This window comes from Agelaius tricolor, unplaced genomic scaffold (assembly GCF_023055355.1).
Source record: "Agelaius tricolor isolate 1412-34295 unplaced genomic scaffold, bAgeTri1.0.p SCAF_15, whole genome shotgun sequence".
In the NCBI taxonomy this organism is placed as follows: domain Eukaryota; kingdom Metazoa; phylum Chordata; class Aves; order Passeriformes; family Icteridae; genus Agelaius; species Agelaius tricolor.
Window position 1 is genome coordinate 9,105,001 of NW_027269275.1, and position 21,381 is coordinate 9,126,381.

General features: G+C 40.6%; 1 protein-coding gene across 10 annotated transcripts in view; it reads right to left on the reverse strand.

The window, feature by feature from the left end:
- The window catches only part of ZNF423 (zinc finger protein 423), a 281,081-nt gene that overhangs the window by 70,024 nt on the left and 189,676 nt on the right, over positions 1-21,381 (reverse strand). For all 10 annotated transcript variants that reach the window (XM_071440356.1, XM_071440357.1, XM_071440353.1 and 7 more), the window contains one exon: positions 17,600-17,684. In XM_071440356.1, coding sequence (XP_071296457.1) covers positions 17,600-17,684 — 85 coding nt within the window. The remainder of the gene's footprint in view (positions 1-17,599; positions 17,685-21,381) is intronic.

Consider the following 21,381-nt stretch of genomic DNA (forward strand, 5'->3'; position numbering starts at 1 on the left):
ATCAGAATGCATTGATTTTTCTGTAGAAAATACAGGCGGCAGCCCTGATGAAGAATTAAGCAGGAAATGTAATAACCTAATTCTCCTCCAACATCCTCACACGCACTCTTTCCAGCCCGGGCACCTGGCACCTCATCCAGACAATTGCCAGGTGAAAGAAACAGATAAAAATTTGCTATTGCTTAAGCACATGGTGGAATACTGGGCTGAGTGCACCACCAGCTGCTTGCACCAGGGCTGGACTTGGCCCACTTTGTCTGAATCTCATCAGCTTTAGGACTCAACATTTCCAAGCAATACTTGTTTTATGCTACCACATGTTCTACGTTTTTCTCCATGACATTCATCTCCTAAACATTCCTTAGATACAAATCCTTAACAGGTTTTCTCCATAGAATACTATTTACAGTACAAGAAATTATTAATATTTCCTCCTCAAACTATACTGCATATGGCTTGAAAACTCTGGAGAATACAGAAAGAATTTTCCCTCTCTTTCACACAACACGCACAGAAAATATGACATTAATGTCTTCCTTTCTTAGGGGGCAAGTTCCCCAGCCCTCGCCTCTGTTCCTGCCTCCTCAATGGCACACACAGTTAAGCCATTCCTCCCTGCTGCACAGCAATGCTTATTTCCCTGTTTGCTGAAAAACTTTGGACTAAATGCAGCTACAAAATTAGTGGCAGCCCTGCCTTGCCTGTTCGGCTTTTTTTAAAGCTTCTATTTCAAGGTGACCCTTTTCCTACTTTGTGTGTCACCCCAAGTGTTGCTGCTCACATACTGAACCAACACTCTCCCAGTAATTAACACCAGCACTTAATGAAGTCCAGCTGCTGTGATGGCAAACTGAAGGGATGCCAACCTTTGTAAACTAGTACTTGGGCTACTCCAGTTACAACTGCTTTAAAACCACAGCAATCAACTTCTCTTTGCCTACTTCTCAGAGATAATTCTTACCAAATAAGACAAGTGTTCAAGATTAAGCATTTAATAATAAAGCTTATCTCTGAACTAATATTTCAAGCTGGAAATGATATAAAGGGCTGGATCAACTTAAATGAACACTGCAAAATTAATAAAAATCCCAAGCAGCAAATGAAAATCTAAAATGAAGATTTGCAATGTTAAATACATAAACCTTTAAAAGCCCTATAAGCACAGTTCCAAAGGGAAAATTGGAGACAGATTCTTCAGCAATATCTGGTCCTCTGAACTCTTTTCCTGATCCAGTATGAGAGACACTAACAGCCAATGCTTTATTAAAATAATGCTCTCTGCCAGTTGTTTCATAACATGCAGGGACATGGTAGGGATACTAGGTGACTGCTTTTGGAGACTGTTTAAAAGGGTCTGCATTATAACTCATACCACATGGACTTTCAAACCTTCCACAGTTTGCATCTACACGTGCTTCTTGCTCTACTCTTTAATATACCTCACTGAAAATATTTTCCATGCAGGATTACCAATAACATTGCACTGTTTGAACAAATATTTCCTTAACTCCTCTTGACAGCCAAAAAAAGGCAATTCAAAATTCCAAAAGATGCCCTCCTCTTCTCTCAGACCCTCATTTCTGCTTTCCATATCTACTCTGTGCTCCCACTTCAGCTGACAAGACATCCAGTTTGGGCTGGAGAGAGATCTGTGAGCTGAGCTCTCCCAGAAGAGGAGTCCCAGCCTGCTGCCAGAGGTGGGCAAGCAGGGAGGGCCAGAGGTGAGCTGGGCTGAGACAATGAAGAGCAGAACCCTGGCAGATGTACTTATTTCTCAAAATGACTAACAGAGATAATGGCTTCTATCGTAATAAACAGTAAGTGGCATTTTAAAATGCATGTGGGGAGGGAACTGGCTAATTTACTTTCATTGGAACTAATTTACACATAGGTAATATGTATCAATTTACAAATATTTTCAGCACCAGGAAATCAACAATTCTTCCAAGCAGGGGTTAATCCAAGGCTCAAGCCCTGCAGTTGGGCCAATTTTTCCACCAGAGACCTAACATTGCAGGATTGGTATTAAAAGTACATCCTTGATTATCCTGGATGTCCATGCCCCTGAGAATATAACTTAAAAACAAAATCATTAGCTTACACAAGAACATAGTCCTTGAAAAATAAAGAAATTCTTGTGTACAGAGCAATGCTGACTTCCAAGCACAAATTCCTTTGTTTTCCTATGAGCTGCACTGAAATAATTGCATAACCTGGCAGCACTTTACAATGTGTCAACAGTGCAGGAGCAGGAAGGTAGGAAAATCTAAAAGCCAAGAATTCAACTTTGGTGCAACTTAATATTGCACATATTACACTATTTTTCTTATTGTAGGTTTGATTTTAAATTATGCAGACTTTCACAGGGAAAGCCAATTTTTAGTCTCCAAAAGCTGTTGTGATGAGGTTCTACAAGGGCAACTATGGGAATGGGACATGATGGATTTGCATGGCACATCAGTAACAAGGCTCACAAACCTCGCACATGCATTGGCCTCCTTAGAAGAGTCAACCTTCTGAAAAAAGTCTGTTTACAACAAAAGGCATCTGGTAACTATGATTATTCTGCCTTAAAACTGAACATTTTAGATTTCTTAGCTCCCTCTTTTGTTCAGTTTTAGTTCCTATGCTTGCTGCTTTCTGCTCTGCCCTGTTCTTTTTCTGCACATTTTAGAACCCAGCACGACAAAAATCTTTGTAATCACCCTAATGATTTTAAAACAGGTGAGTGTTATCAGTTTCACCAAGAAAGAAAGTTCATACATATATTTTTAATTCATTTTTCAAATCATTCCAAGAAGCAGCTACCCTGTTTTTTCTGCAATGATAAAGCTCACAACTTGCTAGCCTGGAAACTCAAGGGAATTGTCTACTTGAAAGTAGAGCCTGAACTGCTAAATATGGATTCATGTCTGGATATTGAAACCATCCTGCTTCCCAAACAGTGGCTGCTCAGATCCATCCATGCAGTCTTTACTCAGACTTCAGGTTGCTCTAACATGCTGGTGGTACTCAAATGCACACAGACACTGAGGTCTGTATCCATGAAATGAAAGGTATTTTCTCTTTTGTCCTGAAGGCCTCTTTTTAAGTTGCTACATGCCACCACTTTGGAGTTAAGTAAAGGATGTAAAATAACTTCTGAAGAAAGAAAGAAATCCTTTTATTACAAAACTGACAGGCAGAGGAACTGAAGTTTCTTATAGGATACTCTCCTCTGCTCAAGATTTTTAGATACCTCAAAATAAAGCTTCTTCTCTATATTCATGAACAGAAGAATAGACATTTTAAGATCATGCATGGAAAGTATAATCTGTAGCCCTTTCAGTATTGCTGAATTGCTGATTTCATCACCCTAAGGCACTGCTATATCTGCATAGGTGGTTAGTCCCTGTGTAGCAGTGTACAGACTCCATGGGCACGTGAGGAGCTTCATGAATTAGGGGTATGACAGATGTGGTTCAGTCAGCATAAAGCAATAGCTTTAAACCTGCCACAGGCAGTGCTTCAGAGATGTCACTGTCCCACACTGTTTTTAAAGAACAAGATTCAGGATTCTGGCATCCTGAACTTTAAACCTGCTCCTAAAACTGGCACATTTTGCTTAGACAAGACATAACCTTATTGTATAATAACACAGAAATGTAATAAAGTTGGTTTTTTTCCTGCAAAGAAGTGGAAAAGAAGTGGAAAAGTGTTTCCACTGTCTTTAGATTGCTGGCTTTCATGTTCTTCAGTAAGTTCCCCTCTGGATTGCCACAAGTCCAGAGTCTCCCTGTAAGCAGAGTTGAGCACAGACAAACCTGCAAGGGATGCTGCTGCTAACCCAGCATCTCCTCTCAGAGCATGGCAAGGGCTGGTGCTGCTTCTCTTGTGCTCACTTTCCAGACAGGGAAATACTAATTGTCTCTTAAAAATCTCTATAGTATTTTGTCAATATTTTTTTATTACAGCAGAGCATGTATAAATATTTTATTGTAAACCAAGGGCCTAAAATAAACAGTTTAGTAAATAGTTATTACATTACAAGGAAAAACATCTGTGGAAACTGTTTTCCATGTAATTATTCTTGCTATTTTACATTAGCTCTCAATGTGAATTTCTTTGGCTCTAATGTTTCACTTGTTCTAAATCTTCCTCCTTGTTGCTATTATTAAAATCTTAAAAAGGTGCCAAATCTTAAATGAAGAAAAAAAAAAGATTCGCTAGAAATTATTCATATCACAGTGAGCCTCTACTAAACCTGGCAGGGGTGCAATATTTTCGGTGAAATTAACATAAAATATACAACTGCAAATTATCCAGGAAATAGCTATGTTCTTTACAGTGCACATTTACATTTGGTAAAAAATGTTCTACTTATCTGTCTAGCACAAAGCTCCAATCGCTTCCAAAGGCAGTTTTAAAGGGACAGTGATAGCTCTGCACAGGGAGCACGGTCCTTGCCGCGGCTGTAACAAATAGCTGGGGGGCAAAGTGACCTTCAGTAATTACTAGAGGTAACAGTCAGCACTGGACATTCCTTGTTGTGAATACCAACCACCTAATTTTAGATATATTTCCCTTTTGGTACGCTGGATGAATTTTCTCTCTTAGGCCTAAGTCCTTTCTACTAAACACAAGAAAAACTGTAATACCATGTAAAATGCAAATTTTGCTGTAAATATTTTATAAAATTGTTGCATACATCCCAAAAGCTATAGGTCTTAATTGAGAGCAGGCTATTTTTCCAGTCAATATATGGAAATGGAAAATGCTAATTCATGTTTTTCTACTTATGAAAAACCCTGGAGAATGGCAAAACCACAAATGCACTCACTTTAATATTATAAATATAATTTGGCTCCCTCTTTGCAGTCCCTGATGTCCTGGCTTTTATCTCCCAATGGCTGCAGAGGAAGAATCAGAGAATCGCTTTTACATCCCCTGCGCAGGAAGTTCCCCCCGCGTGCTGCCAGCTTGGCAAAAGAGCAACAGCCTGAGCTCGCAACCGCGGCAAACAGGAACTGAAACAAGAAATTCCAGTGCTCCTGCACAGGAAACGAGCCTCACACCACAGGCCAGCAGACCTGCTCAGGATGAGTGGCGTGCACACTCAGCCCTGCTGGTCAGAGCTGTCACTGCCATGGGACGGGGGCGTGGAGGAGCAGGGCTGTCCCCCCAACACTGTCCCCCAGCCCCATGGCTCTGCCTTGCTTTTGTCACTGTCCCCCAGCCCCATGGCTCTGCCTTGCATTGACACTGTCCCCCAGCCCCATAGCTCTGCCTTGCATTGACACTGTCCCCCAGCCCCATGGCTCTGCCTTGCTTTTGTCACTGTCCCCCAGCCCCATAGCTCTGCCTTGCATTGACACTGTCCCCCAGCCCCATGGCTCTGCCTTGCTTTTGTCACTGTCCCCCAGCCCCATGGCTCTGCCTTGCATTGACACTGTCCCCCAGCCCCATAGCTCTGCCTTGCATTGACACTGTCCCCCAGCCCCATGGCTCTGCCTTGCTTTTGTCACTGTCCCCCAGCCCCATAGCTCTGCCTTGCATTGACACTGTCCCCCAGCCCCATGGCTCTGCCTTGCACTGACACTGTCCCCCAGCCCCATAGCTCTGCCTTGCACTGACACTGTCCCCCAGCCCCATAGCTCTGCCTTGCACTGACACTGTCCCCCAGCCCCATAGCTCTGCCTTGCACTGACACTGTCCCCCAGCCCCATAGCTCTGCCTTGCATTGACACTGTCCCCCAGCCCCATGGCTCTGCCTTGCATTTATCTGTCTCCCCTCAGAGCAGCCAGTGGCCTGGATAACAAAGCCTGGAAACCATCTCTCACAAGTGGTACTGAATATGACTAAAAGTCATTTAGCCTGCTCCAGCATATGGTTACTTGTGCTTGCCTTTTTCATCCACTTTTCATTTCCTTGTCAAGGAAAAGACTGCTTTTTCCATCTTCTAGAAGAGAAATCATTAGGCTGTTAAAGTTAAAACTCTCCAAAGGTCACTGATGCTGGCTTTGAAGAGTGAAAATGATATAATTCCCCATTAGACTTTTAATCTCATGATTAGAGCTAAAGTTAACATGGCTGTTTCATTTTCTACCAGGCAAGAGTAAACTCATTTTTTCTTTCTCTACCAGAATACTTAATAGCATCCTATCTTGATGAGCAACATCTCCTAGTTAAACAGTATGAACAATGGAAATGCAAAATACTTTGGAGAGAGGTTTTGAATTTTTAAATGCTATTGATTAACCGTGAAAAGTCTTACTACATGCAGCACAGCAAAATCCACCCATGGAAATCCCTCATGAGGAAAAGAACCTGCTCTTGGTAGACAAAACTGCAGTCCTTGCTGGCACAGCAGCAAGACAAGGGGGAAGGATGCTTTTATTCCTAGTTTGAGCTCTTACTCCTACATCCCTAGAACTAACCCCTACAGATGGTTCTGAATCCAGTAGTGCAAGTGAGTGCGGGTGGGACGCAACATGAAAACTGCCCCCCTTAAGCCTCCTCAGGAGTATTTAAATTTGCAAAATCCTTGCAGTAGAGTCTGTGGGGCAAGAATTTACAGGTGCACCCTGGTTTCAAAACCCAGTGTACAGCGTTCACTGTTATTACAGGCAGACACATGGAAAAAAAATTCAATTTTCTTCATTCAAGACAAAGTCTGATAACCAGCTAGTAAAACTCAGACTATAATTTCTTATTCAGTGTTCCACATGAGATGCATTTTGCTGAATTTAACATGTTTTGCTGTTAATGGATTTCACAGTGTGTTGCCATTTTTATACAGCTGTCCAAATAAAATGTTGTGTACAATGATGTGCTTTTACTGTATTGCTAGCCTGCAAATGGCAGCCGATTCCCCTGTTTAAGCCTTAGGAAATGGGAAAACTCTTTGACTAGGCCATTTAAAGGTCTCTGGAGCTCTTTTCCTGGTAAGTCGTGGTCAAACAAGAACAAAGATGCAAGTTAGATATAATTGCACCTTGTACATTTAAGATCTAGTAGTATTTCCACTGGAAGGAGAAATCAAACCTCAATATTTTCACTTTTGTATTTTTCTTTGCTGAACTAAGTCAAAAGATATGTAAATTAAAAAGGCTTGGATTTTTAAAAAAATTAAATTGTCCATCTAGATTTTCAAATGCTACTTAAAGTAAATTAAGCAAATAACATCTCATGATGTAAATTCCCCATCCCTTGGAAGGTCATCATTCAGGTTTAACAGATTGTTGACTTCAGTTTCTGACACATTAGAATTAGTCTTCTAAGGAAACTGTCCCCACTGATGTTCTGGAAATGAAGGCACAGTTACTACCAGTTTAAAAATATTTTAAAGGCACAGGGAAGCCTGCTTTTGTTTTCTTTTTTTTTTCACCCCATATCATGGATTTATTTTAAAATGGTGAATCAAAAGTTTCTTGGGTCTTTTGGGGTTTTTTGTTTGTTTGTTTAAGAAAAGGGGGAGTAAAAATGGAATTTCTTAACTAGAAAGTTAAACAAGGAGAAAAATGTCACTGGAATATTTTCTTCCCTTCAACTTTAGCTATCTATATCCAGCCCAGCTTGAATCAGTTACCATTCATTGCACGAGGTTTCATCATTTAACTTCTGTTGCCAATATTTATTCCTGGATATAACTCACAGTCATGGGGTTTAAGAACTATTTGTCCATACCCCAATAATACACAATAGCTGATGCATGCAAAACAGAACAACAGAGGACATGCCAGTGGTGCTAGTTGATGCTGATCCCTTAAAAAACCCAAACTCTATCTGCAGCAAAACCTAAAACCAAAGGCTCTGCCTAGCCTGAGCCATGCTAAAAAACTTTCCTGTGAATGTAGCACAGGAGAAAGTAATCGTAAAATCTAAATGCTTCCCAGTTACACACACAATGACCAAAAGATTTGGTTGTTTTTAAGGCCCATGACTGTTCACCAGATGATGGATGATGTGCAGCTGAAGGCAGAATTAAATCCCAAGTAGGCTGTGACTGACTAAAGTAGTGATGTAAACACATCAGCAGGCTGCCCTTCCTACCTGGTGCCACCTTTTGTAGCCTTCTCCACCAATTCAGGAGGTGCCAAAGAAGGAAACACTGGACTAAACTGGAGTTGGCACTTCCTACACAAAGCAGGAGGCAAAAAGGCTCAGCTCCTCCGCATGAGATCCACACCTCATTCACCCCATCTGCCTCTGGGCTTGTGCCAGCAGGACAAATCACAAATCACAAAGCTGAGATTGTTGCCCCACACAGGACACTGGTGAGGCCACACCTCGAGTTTTGAGCCCCTCAATTCAAAAATGACTTTGAGGGGATGGAGTCTGTCCGGAGAAGGACAGCAGAGCTGGTGAAGGATCTAGAGAGTCAGTCCAATGAGAAGGAGCTGAGGGAGCAGGGGGGAATCAGCCTGGAGAAAAGGAGGCTCAGAGGGACCTTCTTGGTCTCTGCAGCTCCCTGACAGGAGTGTGCAGCCAGGTGGGAGTCGGGGTCTGCTCCCAGGCAACAGCAACAGGAGAGGAGGAAACGGCCCAAAGCTGCACCATGGGAGGTTCAGGTTGAACATCAGGAAGAATTTTTTCACTGAAAGGGTTGACAAGCATTGGAACAGGCTGCCCAGGGAGGTGGTGGAGTCACAATCTTTGGAAATGTTCAAAACCTGGATGTGGCACTCAATGCTCTGGTCTAGTTGACAGGGCAGTGCTCGGTCAAAGGCTAGACTCCATCTTGGAGATCTTTTCCAACCTCAATGATTTTATGGCTCCATGAAACGGGTGAAAAAGACAACTATGGAACTACAGTGAGGTGTTTTGGCCTGCTATGGAGCTCTGTCTTAGAGAGATTGTGGTATTCATACATGATTTCTTCGAGTTTCTTCAGTTGTGGCAGGACAAAACATTTTTCACTTAAAAAACCATGATTTGCCACTTCTTTAGAGTTTGATATTAACACAGAGAAGCCTGACAGGGACAACCAGAAGTCCCCTACCTCAAGCTTATTGTATAATCATCTAAAAAAGAAATTTAACTTTTAAAATGGCACACAATGGATCTGAGAAGTCATAATATTCAATTAAAACCTATCTGAGTCTTAAAAAGGCACAAAGCTGTCAAAACTTACTAATAAATTGAACAAAGTCTGTGACAAGGAAGCAGCACATCTGCAGAGATCAGTTGTGCAAAGGCTTTATCTGTGCCAGGATTCTTGAAACAAAAAAAAAAAAAAAAGTACAAGTGCCTCAAAAGTTTACATGGGTTTCCTTCATGGGATCAGTTGTAAGGAACTTCAGGGCAGCAAAGTTTTCCTCCACAAATTAAAAAAACAAGATTCCAGTGTGCCAAACAAAGCATCCAGGGAGGCCTGTGTTTGATTCAACTTGCTTGCCAGCCATCACAACACAGAAATAATTTTTAAGGGTCATGTCAGTTGGTAACCTCTTGTTCCAGGAGACCAGATAAAAATCTTCCACAAGGTTAAGGATGCTGTTGAGTTTAAACTATAATTAAAGGCAACAGTCCAAATGCCTGACTCTGATACTTCCCAAGTAACAGAAGGTACAAACCTGGACTTTTAATATATGAACAAACCCTTTTTCTCTGATAACTAGAGCTAGGGTTCAGCATATGCACACCAGTACCCTTACTGATTCACCACAGGGTTGTTTTGCAATCACAAGATGAAAAATAAACACTTGTCAATGCTCAAAAGTGCTCAGTATAGAACCTCATATTCAGAAATAGTAAAATCCAGAACTTTATCAGCAGAAAAGGAATTTAACTATAGATTACTGATACTAAATACATTCTTCTCCCACTTTCCTATCACTGGAAACAGTCTGGAAGCTTGTCTATGTTCCCCCAAATAGGTAAAATGAGTATTTTACAACTTTGCCAAAGCTAATTCCTAGCTAACCCAAGTATGAGGTCTTTCCAACTTCACTAAACATTCATTACTTTGCTCTTTATTCACTTCTCATACATCATCTGTTTTTCAGAAAAAGTCTTCAAGTTTTCTGTCAGTCAAAAAAAGTGGTACGAGTATCAGATATTTCCAAACCAGTGAATAAATAGGAAAGGGGGATGACATCTACATTATCCAGATAAAACTGTTACTTGCTAAAAAGCTCCCACAAAGAAATCAACACCTAAATTTTAAGGACAGAACAAATAGAAACATTAGTCCCACAATTCACATGAGGAGAACAATGTCCTGAAAATATCATTTATATGAAGTCTGAAGAATGCGCTTAGAAGTGGTGGTGGGTTTTTTCCTTCTTCCACCCACAAGAAATATTCTGGTTTTTTTTCCTCAAAAGTAGGACACAGAGGGGTGTTGACCTCTCTACCAGAAAGTAGAGTCATTTCACCATCTGCAGAGAGAACCCAAGCCCCATATGGTGAGGACTTGCTTTCTTTTCCAGATTCAAGATTAGCAAAGAGGGGCTAAGAAATTTGGTTATGAACTTAGAAATACCTGGCCATATGCATATAAAATATGTGAGAATAAGGCAGAAACTATCTCTGCAGACTTTTAAATACAAACATAAAAGAGTTTTAAAGGTGAGTTAATAAAATGAAGACCAAGTTACATAGTCAGAAAAATTATTTCTACACAGGGTAAAGTTTACTGAAAATAGCATTTTTTGCTACACTGCTTAGCAGATATTGAAAGTCTGGGACTAGACTGAGGTGCTTGTTAATGATAACTTTGAAGAAATATCACACTTAAAACTCAGACTGATTGCAGAAAAGGTGTTTTATCGACTGCTCCCTTTATGAATAAATATGAAACTACCAGGAAAATGTTTAAACAGGTGTAATCATCACTGCATATGAAAATTGAGTTTGGAGGCTGTAAGGAATCTTAACACAGTTAAGAAAGAATGAAAGCAATGTAACACTGCGATCATTGCCCATTATGCATGTATCATGCAAAACAGGAATGTTGTCATAGCAGCTATAAAAATGTCAGTGAAAACTGAACTACTATTACCAAGTTTTAAATGAAATGAAAAATGCAAAAGGAATATGTGAAGGAATATATTAAGGGAAATGTTATTTCTTTCCTGATAAACAAGCAAACCAAAATACATTCTCATGGAATGGAGTAATTTGTATGAACAAATATGCATAGGTAAAAATTGCAGGATGCCCCATATGCACAGGACAACTGGATAAAATTTTTAAGACTTTGTATAATCAATTTTTCAGTATTAGAAAGGAAGGAACAGTAAACCACAATGTTTTGAAGTTTCAAAGTAAGAAACCAATTCAGTAATAGATTATATTAAGGTAAGTTTTGGTTATACTAAATAAAAGAAGCTGCTTCTGTTAGCAATGGCAACCTGGCTTTCAGTAGGACTACACTGATAAAAAGTGTTGGAAAACAAATATTTCTAGCCTCATTACAATATTTAGTGACTTGCAAATATTGTTAATGTTAAAACTATTGGATGGGAAAAAAAAAAAAAAACAAAAAAAAACCCAACAAAAACCCAGGGCTTAGAGTTGGGCAATATAACAGGGAACCTTTACTGGCATGAGCAGATGCCTGTATCCAGGAGCCTGAGCCAGCAGCAAGCTCCACTTGGGCACACCCTCTCAAGCAGCACCAGCAGGACCCCAGCCAGTCCCTGGGATTAAGGCTCCCAGGGACATGTGGAGGGAGACACCCTGTATGGGTCCATCTCTAAAGGCAAGTGCTTTAGAGCATTTACACTTAACGTTTTTTTCCCAAAATTAGTGTTTCTCAAAAGGCAGGTGCTGCAAAATGAAAGTCTAGTACATATTGTTCATTAAGGCAAGTCCACATAGAATTGGATATGAAGCAAGTGCTGGGTAAATATAAGAAGGTTGTACCTTCAATTCTGCATTAAAAGAGCAATTACTTGGAATATGCTTTACAAACATCAAAGTTAAAAAAACATTTCTGAGTTCCTAATGTGTCCATAATTAATTCACACATTCAGCAGTTGAGTCCAGAAATATGTTCCTGTTGATAATTTGCAAGTAATGCTTCAAAAACAATCTGGCACATTTTTATTTGCCTTAATGCCTGAAAGCTATTACAAAGACAGGGCTTTACAATGTCACCATCACTGCTACCATGTACATGCCTCAACTAGCAGAAGTCCTTAGGTCCAAAGAAATAGGAATTTTACAAGAATTAAAGCTGCGTGTCTTCCAATATTGACACATTTATTTCATGTAAAGTAAAATATGTTTTATTATAAGAGAGATTCTGAAAAGCATTAGCTGTCCTCAGCTTAATGAGAATGAGGAACAAATGATTCACAAGATCAGGCCTGAGTATAAGAAATGCTTCACATCCTCATCAGAGGATGCCCAGGGCTAAGTATCTTCGTATTTATAAAAGTCAGTTCTGCAAAAATGAACCTTACCTACATCCTTTTCACATGCACTCAGAATCTACTGTGACAGGAAGGAGTTCAAGACCATCCAAAATGACTCCAAATTTTTATCATATAGCATAAAATTAGCAATTTTGTTAAGATCTAAGTTTATGAACTTTATGCTTCATTATCAAAATCAAAAGATAAAACCATTTGTTTCAATTTTTAAACCCAAAACAAAAATATAATTGGGAATATATTGATTTATACTTGATTTGAGTATGATCTCAAATCAAGTGACTGAGCTTGGTATCAACTGCTAATTCTTCTGAACATAAAATGAGTGTTCTAAACTGCTGCTTTTTAGAAAATTATTTCTGTAGTCACTATTGCAGTTTGACCTTTTCCAAGCACCCAAATTACTTTTTAATTTTAAAATATTACATTATTTTAAAATGTTAACAAAATAACAGACCTACAGTTGGCCATTATTTTGTTTCAAATACTTGTATGTATTTGAAAGAAATGTAACTGCAGATGGATGTTTTTCCTTCTCTTTTGTGTTTAATTCTGGCAGAGTGTTTCCAGAACTTGAAACATGATCTCTAAGGGCAGGAAAGGTAATTAAGATCCTTGGAGTCCTACGCTGCACACAATGTATGATATGCCGTGGCTTGGGGCAGTACTCAGAAAACTCTCCCAAACATGGTGTTTAACTTTGTCAACCCCATCCCATCAAACAGGGAGGAATTTATCCAGGCTGCAGTTCAAGAACTGGACCAGGGAACAATTTCACTGTGACTTCTGGAAGCTTTCCCTTCAGCACTCCCCTCTGTCCCCAGCAGCTCCCAAAGCTCAGACAGGGCCTCATGTTCACATCACAAACACATCCAGCCTCGCCCCTCCTCCCCTGCTCACCAGGGCTCATTCCTGGCTCTTGGCAGGGAGCACTGGCAATTGCACAGGAAGGACAGGAGTGGCACTGGGGCAGGGCTCTGCTGAGCTCCCAGCACTGGGACAGCCTCTCATGGGCCCACAATGCTCACATTCCTTTGGAGCCAGAGGCAGGAGGAATGTTACAGCAATCCCAGTGTTGGAGCACAAACCAGGAATCATTATTTTCCCTGTTCCAGTACTAACCAAGCCGCAGTTGAGCTTCCTGTGCGCATTTGCCAGGAGACTTTCTTGGAAAACGGAGAAAGAAGAGTTGGGACAGTTGCTCATCTTCTTTGAATGTTAAATGGAAAACATGCCCCATCTAAGTGAGACAGAGAGAAGTACTGCTGTGCCCACTCCTCTTACCCAAAGAGCCGAGAGCTCTGGCAGGGATCAAATGCACTTCCCCTTGGTACAGGCAACCTGACCCACCCAGAGAACAAATCTGTGCAATTATGTGCCCCTGAAAAATATCAATTAGGGAACCCAGCCTGGCTGTGGGAAGAGCACAGCTGTAAAAACCCAACAGGAAAGCCCTGGGCCTAATCCTCATTTCCCTGTGCAGGGCTCTGAGTGGATTTCCCTTGGCAGTGCAGGATGGGAGCAGCCACTGCCCACACGGGGACTCGGCGGTGGCCCTGCCATGGAGGCTGAAGCTCCAGGGCTCCCCCAGCCATGGGCAGAGGCTGCACTGACAGATCTCCACGCTGGGGCTGCTGCCATGGCTGCTCGGTGCCCCCCGTAGAGCCCCGGGCCCACAGGCCCATCCTCCCCTCATCTAACAGAGACGGCACATCAGAGGCACAGCTCGGTGGGGAGAAAAGGGGGAGAAGCTTTAAACATTGCCAGGTCAGCACAACAGGAGGTAAGCAAGTACAGAGGCAGCAAGAACTGCTGAAAGTTTTTGATATAGTCCCAGGTGGACTCCCCAATGCCTGTAAATGTTTCAAAGGGGGATCCCCTTTCTATGGGCATGGAAATGTTTCAAAGGAGCCCCAATCGGTGCAATGTTTCAAAGACCACTGCTCTCTAAAAATTCCAACCCGAACTACCCCCCCAGCTGAAAACCTTCCTAAACAGATCCCTTCCTGGCTAACCCCAGCTGAGGAGCTCTGTTCTGCCACAGAGCCCTCCTACAGGCCCCAGCATCAGCTGAAACAAAACATCTCCCGTTTCCCTCCTCTGGGGATGGATCCAGCCTGCTCCCTCCCTGGGGACCCCTGAAGGACCCAATGTGCCTCTGTGTTTGTGCACAGGATATGAAGGGCTGGAGTGCAGCAGGGTAATTTTTCAAAGCGGTGTGTGGGAGTAGCACTGGAAATTCTCTTCATACTGCTTTGAAAAAATCAACCCCCTACCTCCATGAATTATGAACAGGGCCTCCAGCTCCAGACTGGGAATCTGAGAGGTTGAAGAGGGAGGCACAGCCAACTTAACTGGATGCTGTTTTTAAGACCATGATGTCAGAAATAATTGAATTCTTTAATCATATTACGGACACTACTACCTAAAAGGTATCACTGCTACAGAGCAGGGATTCCTTTGCTGACAGTCATTTGAGCAGAATAAAACTGTAAGCAAGTGCTTAAGATATCTCAACTATTGATTTCGTGTTTCTTAAAGTATGAGAAGAAAGTGCTGCTGAGTCTTGGATTATCAAAGCCAAGGGATTTTTTACCTAAAAATTACATGTCAAGGCTAACTTCATTGTCTTGGCTCTCCTCAAATTCAAAAGAGAGATAAAAATCTCTCCCTGGAAATGCTTATCCTACTCAAACTCTTATCTTAGATTGGTATCAATCATTCATTTTCCCTGGACAGCATCTCAATGACTATATTAAACCAGACACCTTAATTTTAGACAGATACAAGTTCATTGAGATGAGGCCAGCCCTAAGCTCCTGAGGACACACAGTCTGAGGGTAAGTTTCTCCTGTCTCCCAGACACCTGCATGTTCACCCTGAGATCTCAGTGTCCCTCCAGCACAAACAAATCCTCATCTGCAGATTTTAAATTGACAACGATGACATTAATAATTCCTGTGAACTGAACCTGGGCTGCAGACACAGCTATATTAGCTTCTTTCTCCTGCTGCCCATCTGGCTAGACTTGGTCTAACACAGAGAAGGGAAACTCTTGTACCCCTTACCAGTGCTAAACCAGCCTAAGCAGCAGGGGGACCTGTGCAAGCTGTCCTAAGGCCTGAACAAGGGAACAAAGTTCTCAGGCTATGACCAAGGGGGATAGGAGCAAGCACAGGAGGGAGTTAGTCTCTGTCCCTAACATTACCATCCCAGGACTATGTAAATTAACACCAACAATCTGAACAGCATTTGTTGCTGAAGAAATGCTGACATCTAGCCTCTCCTTTTCTCTTCAGTATTCCCCCGTAAAAAACAAATACCAATGAGCAAACTCACTGGAAACACCTTTTTTGTGAGCAGTTGCATGTCCTGAGGGAGTGGGGGCCCAGGAGGGTTGTAAACTGAGATGCCCAGAGTGAGAGGAAGTTTAGCTCCATATTAAAGATTTCTACACATTTCTCTTTCCTAAACTAAACCATTAAAAGCAGTGATGACCTTAACTTAATGCACATACCTCAGCAAAGGGACATGAAGATATGACACCACAGTGGAATTATCACATATTTTCTTACCACACCCTGGTATTTACCATGTTCTAGGTGTACAGAACTGGGCCCATAGCACTTTTGTACCACATAGAATTCTTCCAAATACTAAAGTAACCGATGTACAGCTTCAAGGAAACAATGGGTACAGTTTTCCCAAATAACAGCACCACAATTTTCACAGCCTCCAATGCCTTCTATACCTGTTGTCTTCGTATGGTGCTAAGGACTTTGTAAGGTCATGTGTATAATTGTATATTATTACAGACAGCACTAATATGGGCATATACATAAATAAACTTCACATATAAGTTACTGGAAAATGAAGAAATTACATTTTTCCAAAAGGAAAAAAATTTTTCCCCTTGAATCAAGCAGAACCTTAACTCAGCATTTCATGACCTTTGTATTTAAAAACCACTTATTAGCTACTGGATCACAAATTAAGTTGAAACAAGTGCTAAGCTTGCTAAGGACTTCTTTCTCAAAATCTAGGAGGGAGCTACATGAAATCACCATGGTCCAATTAACAAGGATCTCACTCTTCAAGCTTGCAAACAAGAGATTACATTAACACCTGCTACAAAAGCAAACACTTTTAGATATCTTAATCTTAACCTGCTTGACATTAACTTAGAACTCCTGTCTGGCTCTTGGATGAAAATGATTGTGACTGATATGTATGTTTTTCATTTGGGGGTAGGGGTTTGAAGAGTGTGTCAGTCCACATTTCTCTCTCTCTGGCATTTATGCATAATCCACTTCAAAGCTAATAGGAGTTACATAGCAGAATTGATGGGAGAATAATTTCCTAAATGTAAAATTGCTGAAGGAAAACCATTATGCTTCTGGGAGATAAATGCTGCATAGGAAAGTATGAGACACAGAGAGCACTGCCAGGTCCTTGAAGGGTCTCATCCAACACATGCCTACAGTGGCATGTGTAAGAATCTTCTTGTGGTCTATGCACCAAAATAAACTGACCTCTTGGGCCAACACATATATTTATAACATCTGTCCATACAGGAAAAAACCTTTCTTTGTGTTCATCAGAGAAGCAATCACAGCTGCAGCAGAAGTACAACCTAGCAGGTGACAACAATGATTTTACTAACTCCTGTGACAGGACTGTCACAGAAGGCAGAAAGCACTGATTTTTAAAACATTTGTATGTCTGAAAAGCTGAACTTTCTGAAGTCCAGAATTGTTGGGAAAAGTAGAAAAAACCACTGAAATAACTCTGTAAGTGTTTTGTTTTGACAATGTTCCTCAGGAATTCACCACACTTAGCTGGGAAAATGCTAGCAGTTACATCTATTCAATGTCATGACATACAAAATTGAAACATAATTGCTCCTAAGTGGTTGACAACTGGCAAGTACTTTTTACACAGATAGAGAGAAATTTATGCTATCAAATGGAAGATACTGTCAAAAGTTTGATTTTAATATAAATGAAAATGCTACATGAGGACTCAGAAGGATAACGAAAAAGCTCAGCAGTAACACTTCTATAACCACATATTTAAAAAGCTTTGAAGTGAAGAATCATTACATCAAAATAATTTTCCTTGAAAAATAAAAAAATAAATTACAGCATGAATATTAACAAGTTATTAGAATAGTGAATGTCAAAGAGTAGCAAAAAACAAGCAGCCAATGAGTGGCCTAGTGTAAAGAATGTCTTACCAATCATATGGTTAGCGACATGGATTTGTATCTCTCTCTCATTCTCAAAGGTCATCTGGCACTTGATGCATTGATAGGTCTTTTTCTGTTTAATAACCAAAAAGAGATTAGAGAAAACTGCACTGTAGCATAAGGCAAGTGTGATCATGAATACAGCACGTTATATGCTTCAAATTTCCTCCACTGAGGCTTTTTTTGCCCATATATCCCCAGGCCAGGCTTTTCTGGGACCATAAACACAATCTATAATTACCAACCTGCTTTAGGAGAAATTTTAATTTCAACTTTAAAAATTTCAAATTACACTACTTGAAAATCTGACTGAGTACCTGAGCCACAAGGAATTTGCACCTGTCATTTAACCCATAGCAGTAAAATCCCCCCAGAATGAAATAAAAGACAGAAAAGTAACTGTTTTCAGACTAAGATCAACTTTCTCAAAAAATTCGACCTTTCATTAAACTCAACATAGAGTAGGCAGAGCACCTACAGTTACTTGGTGAAGTGAAGGAAATGATGCATTTTGTATTCATCTCTAATCAGAAATCCTGAAAAAACTGCATTATCATAAAGAACTGTTTCCTGGTACAATCTGTTTATATTTTCTCCATCTCAAAGTCATACCAGGGAGGCCTAGCTGCAGAAGTCAGGAGACAGTGTGAAGAGGCAATTACATGAGCTATTTATTCAAATGGAAAATGGGGTTTGCACTCAGATTTACAGTGATGCGTGTACTTGTGCAACATGGCAGGAAAAAATCCAAGGCACCATTTGCAGAAATTAAAATGCATGTCAACAAGTTGGACATCCAACTCAGGGGAAAAAAAACCAACAAACAAAGGATCAAAAATCATGAAGGCTAAGCTTTTGTACACTTGCAAAAAACTCTTATTGCCCAAAGCAGAAATATGTATGGTGCTTTGGTTTGATGTACATGCTTATTTACTGCATATGAATATGCTATCTAAATAGACATTTTTTGATATGTAATTTTAAAAAATTGGGCCTTTTGTGCCTACTTGTTTCTGAAGAATAATTCCTACTGCAAAAATTGCCACTAGGCACAAGCATGAGGTCTGCATCCCACGGCCAAAGCTGGTGGCAGCAGAATACACGTGAAATCTCTGTGTGCTGGCCACAAGGGATGGATGAGAACCCCAAATCAACAGCACAGAGAAGCCCAATTCAGTAAATGACACCCTGTTAACCTTTTGAAGGAAAATAGTTTTGAGGGTACTTTTTGTGGACTTTTAGATGCACGTTACTTTTTCTTTGGCCTCCACCTCACACCCAGGTATAGAACCCCATTTTTAGGACAGCAGTAATAAATCAGAAGTTTTGAGTTAAACAGAAGAGTTGCTGTCACCCCCTCTGTGCATGGGATCCAATTTCCTCAAGCACCTGCTGAGGAAAGAACAAATTAGGTGCTACCAAGAGCTTAACTACTTCCCATGTCATCAATGGCAACAAGGTAGCCTGCTGGAAGCTAATGAACAGGCTGTAACACCGTAATAACAAATGCACCATGGAAGTTAGGCATATTCCATGAATTCTGTACCAGTGTGCCTTTGCTTAGGCAGGGCTTTCTAGGCTAAAACAGCAAAGGGTGATTAACATGATAATAGGAAGAAGGCCATACTCCATTGGCCGAAAGCTGACACAGCCAACCATATCAAAGGAAATAGTTTGGATTGGCTAGTTATCCCTAGGCAGCTCAAGAAAGTATCCTCCTGGAGTCCATTTGGAAATCAAGGCTGTTAATGGAAAAGCAGCTGGATTTCTGCAGCACTCTTTCAGGGGAATCTGTTCTGGCAGACGAGCACAGCACACATACATACACATGTCCTCACAAACACACTGGCACACACATGCTGAGGGCTCCTAACTTCAAAACAAAACACAACACAAAAAACCTGGAAAGAGCAAAATAGGATTGGGTAGTGACTGATTCATGTGGTCACACAGTCACCTTTAAAACTCGAAGCCTTCCTCTTCCTTAAAACTTCAAAGCTAAGTTCTGTGCCTTGTCCAATGCTGATGCCAGCTACGAGGGTTCCCTCAGTAACCAGCTAGAGGACAGTATTTCAGCCTGACTCTATTTCAAACCTTCAAAGTTATATTTAACACAGACAAATGATTCATTTTTTAATTGATTTTGGTGCTTCTGAAAGCTACTTACTAACAGATCTGGAGACAGAATGTCTTGGTTTACCCACAGACCCAGTGCTAACTCCTCCACACCATTTCACAATCTTATAAAACACTCTGCTTGGCATGAGGAGCCCTCAGCAGATTTGAGACTTCCTCTCTGTGCTACCTTTAGCCTCAGCTGAGACCTGTGCATGCACATGAGCAGCTTAAGCAAGGTGATGGCTCCTGTGACAGGATGCCCCACTTGACATGGAGTGAGGTTAATAAATGGCCTATACAAGTCTCAAAATAACTACAGCTAGATTAGCACCCAGGTGTATATGCAAGGGGTGGAAGAGCTGATCTTTTGGCCCATAATAACTGCATTTAAAAGAATGTCACAAAACATCCTTCTGCTATCAGTAAATGGGGAGCTCTAGTTTTAATACAGCTATAATGAGTTTTGGTACCAAATATGATCTTCTACTAGTACTTTTCTGCTTTATGAACATTATTAAGCGTTCAGTTATCTTTTTGTAAAGTTTTATCTTCACAGGTGCTGACAGCGAAGGTGCCCACACTCTGAGGAGCTAACAGAGTCTAGGTGAAGGCATCTAGGTGATAAGAGAGACCAGATGAGCAGGCCTTCAGCTGAGAGCTCATTCCCCACAAATGTACGATATTTAATTCTAGTCTTGGCACACAATTGTAGTAATAACAACAGAGGGTTCTGTTTTCTTTTCTCAAGTATCTATTGTTCCCATGGGTTTTCCAGACTATCCTCCTTTAAATCTGGAAATAGTTTCCTGTTCCACAAAGAAAATATTCCTCCATTCAAGTGGATTTACAAGGGAAGAGAAGGGTTGTGGGGGAGAACAAAGAGAAGGAACTGAGTCCAAGAAAGTGTGCAGGAGAAAAGAAACTGAATAAAGGAACACAATAGGGTTTATTTCTCAAACTTTCTATGCTACCTCCTTTGCTTCTTCACTCCAAATAACCTAGGTGGGCTAAAAATAGTAACACTATTCAAGATGAAAATGGAAATTTAAACATTTGCCACTGTCAATGCTAAACAAGTATTTTTCATGACACCTGTGGCACAAAATAAAGATAAATCTGTGTAAGAGAAAGTGACTTGAAATGCGGCTTTGCAGTATTAGGAAATGAAAAATCTCAATACTAAACAATTAGTCGTGTTTCTTAAAATATGCATATTCCCCTAGAAGGCATGTGGAAATGAATTAATAAAATATATTCAGAACTGAAGGTGATAAACACAGAAAGACATTCAGAAAAACAGGGAAGCATCACCTACGATGAGATCTTAATGTAATATAAAAAAGACCTTGAACTATACTGTCAGATACTGGAATATTACCATTATCTGTGATGCTCATATGAAAAAACACTTTCAGGCGTATCCAAAGAGAATAGCTCAGAGAAAACTATATGAATGAAACAAAAATGGACGTTAGAGGAATATTTTACTACTAAGATGTATTTTATTTATTCCTCTTAGTGATGTCTTTTGCAGAAGACCATTGACTTGTCTTAAAACTCCTGAAAACAAATCCTCCAAAGAGGATATTGCCACATACACACTGCAAAAACTATGCCTGCCTGGAAATCTGTCTTGTTGCTCAACATGAATG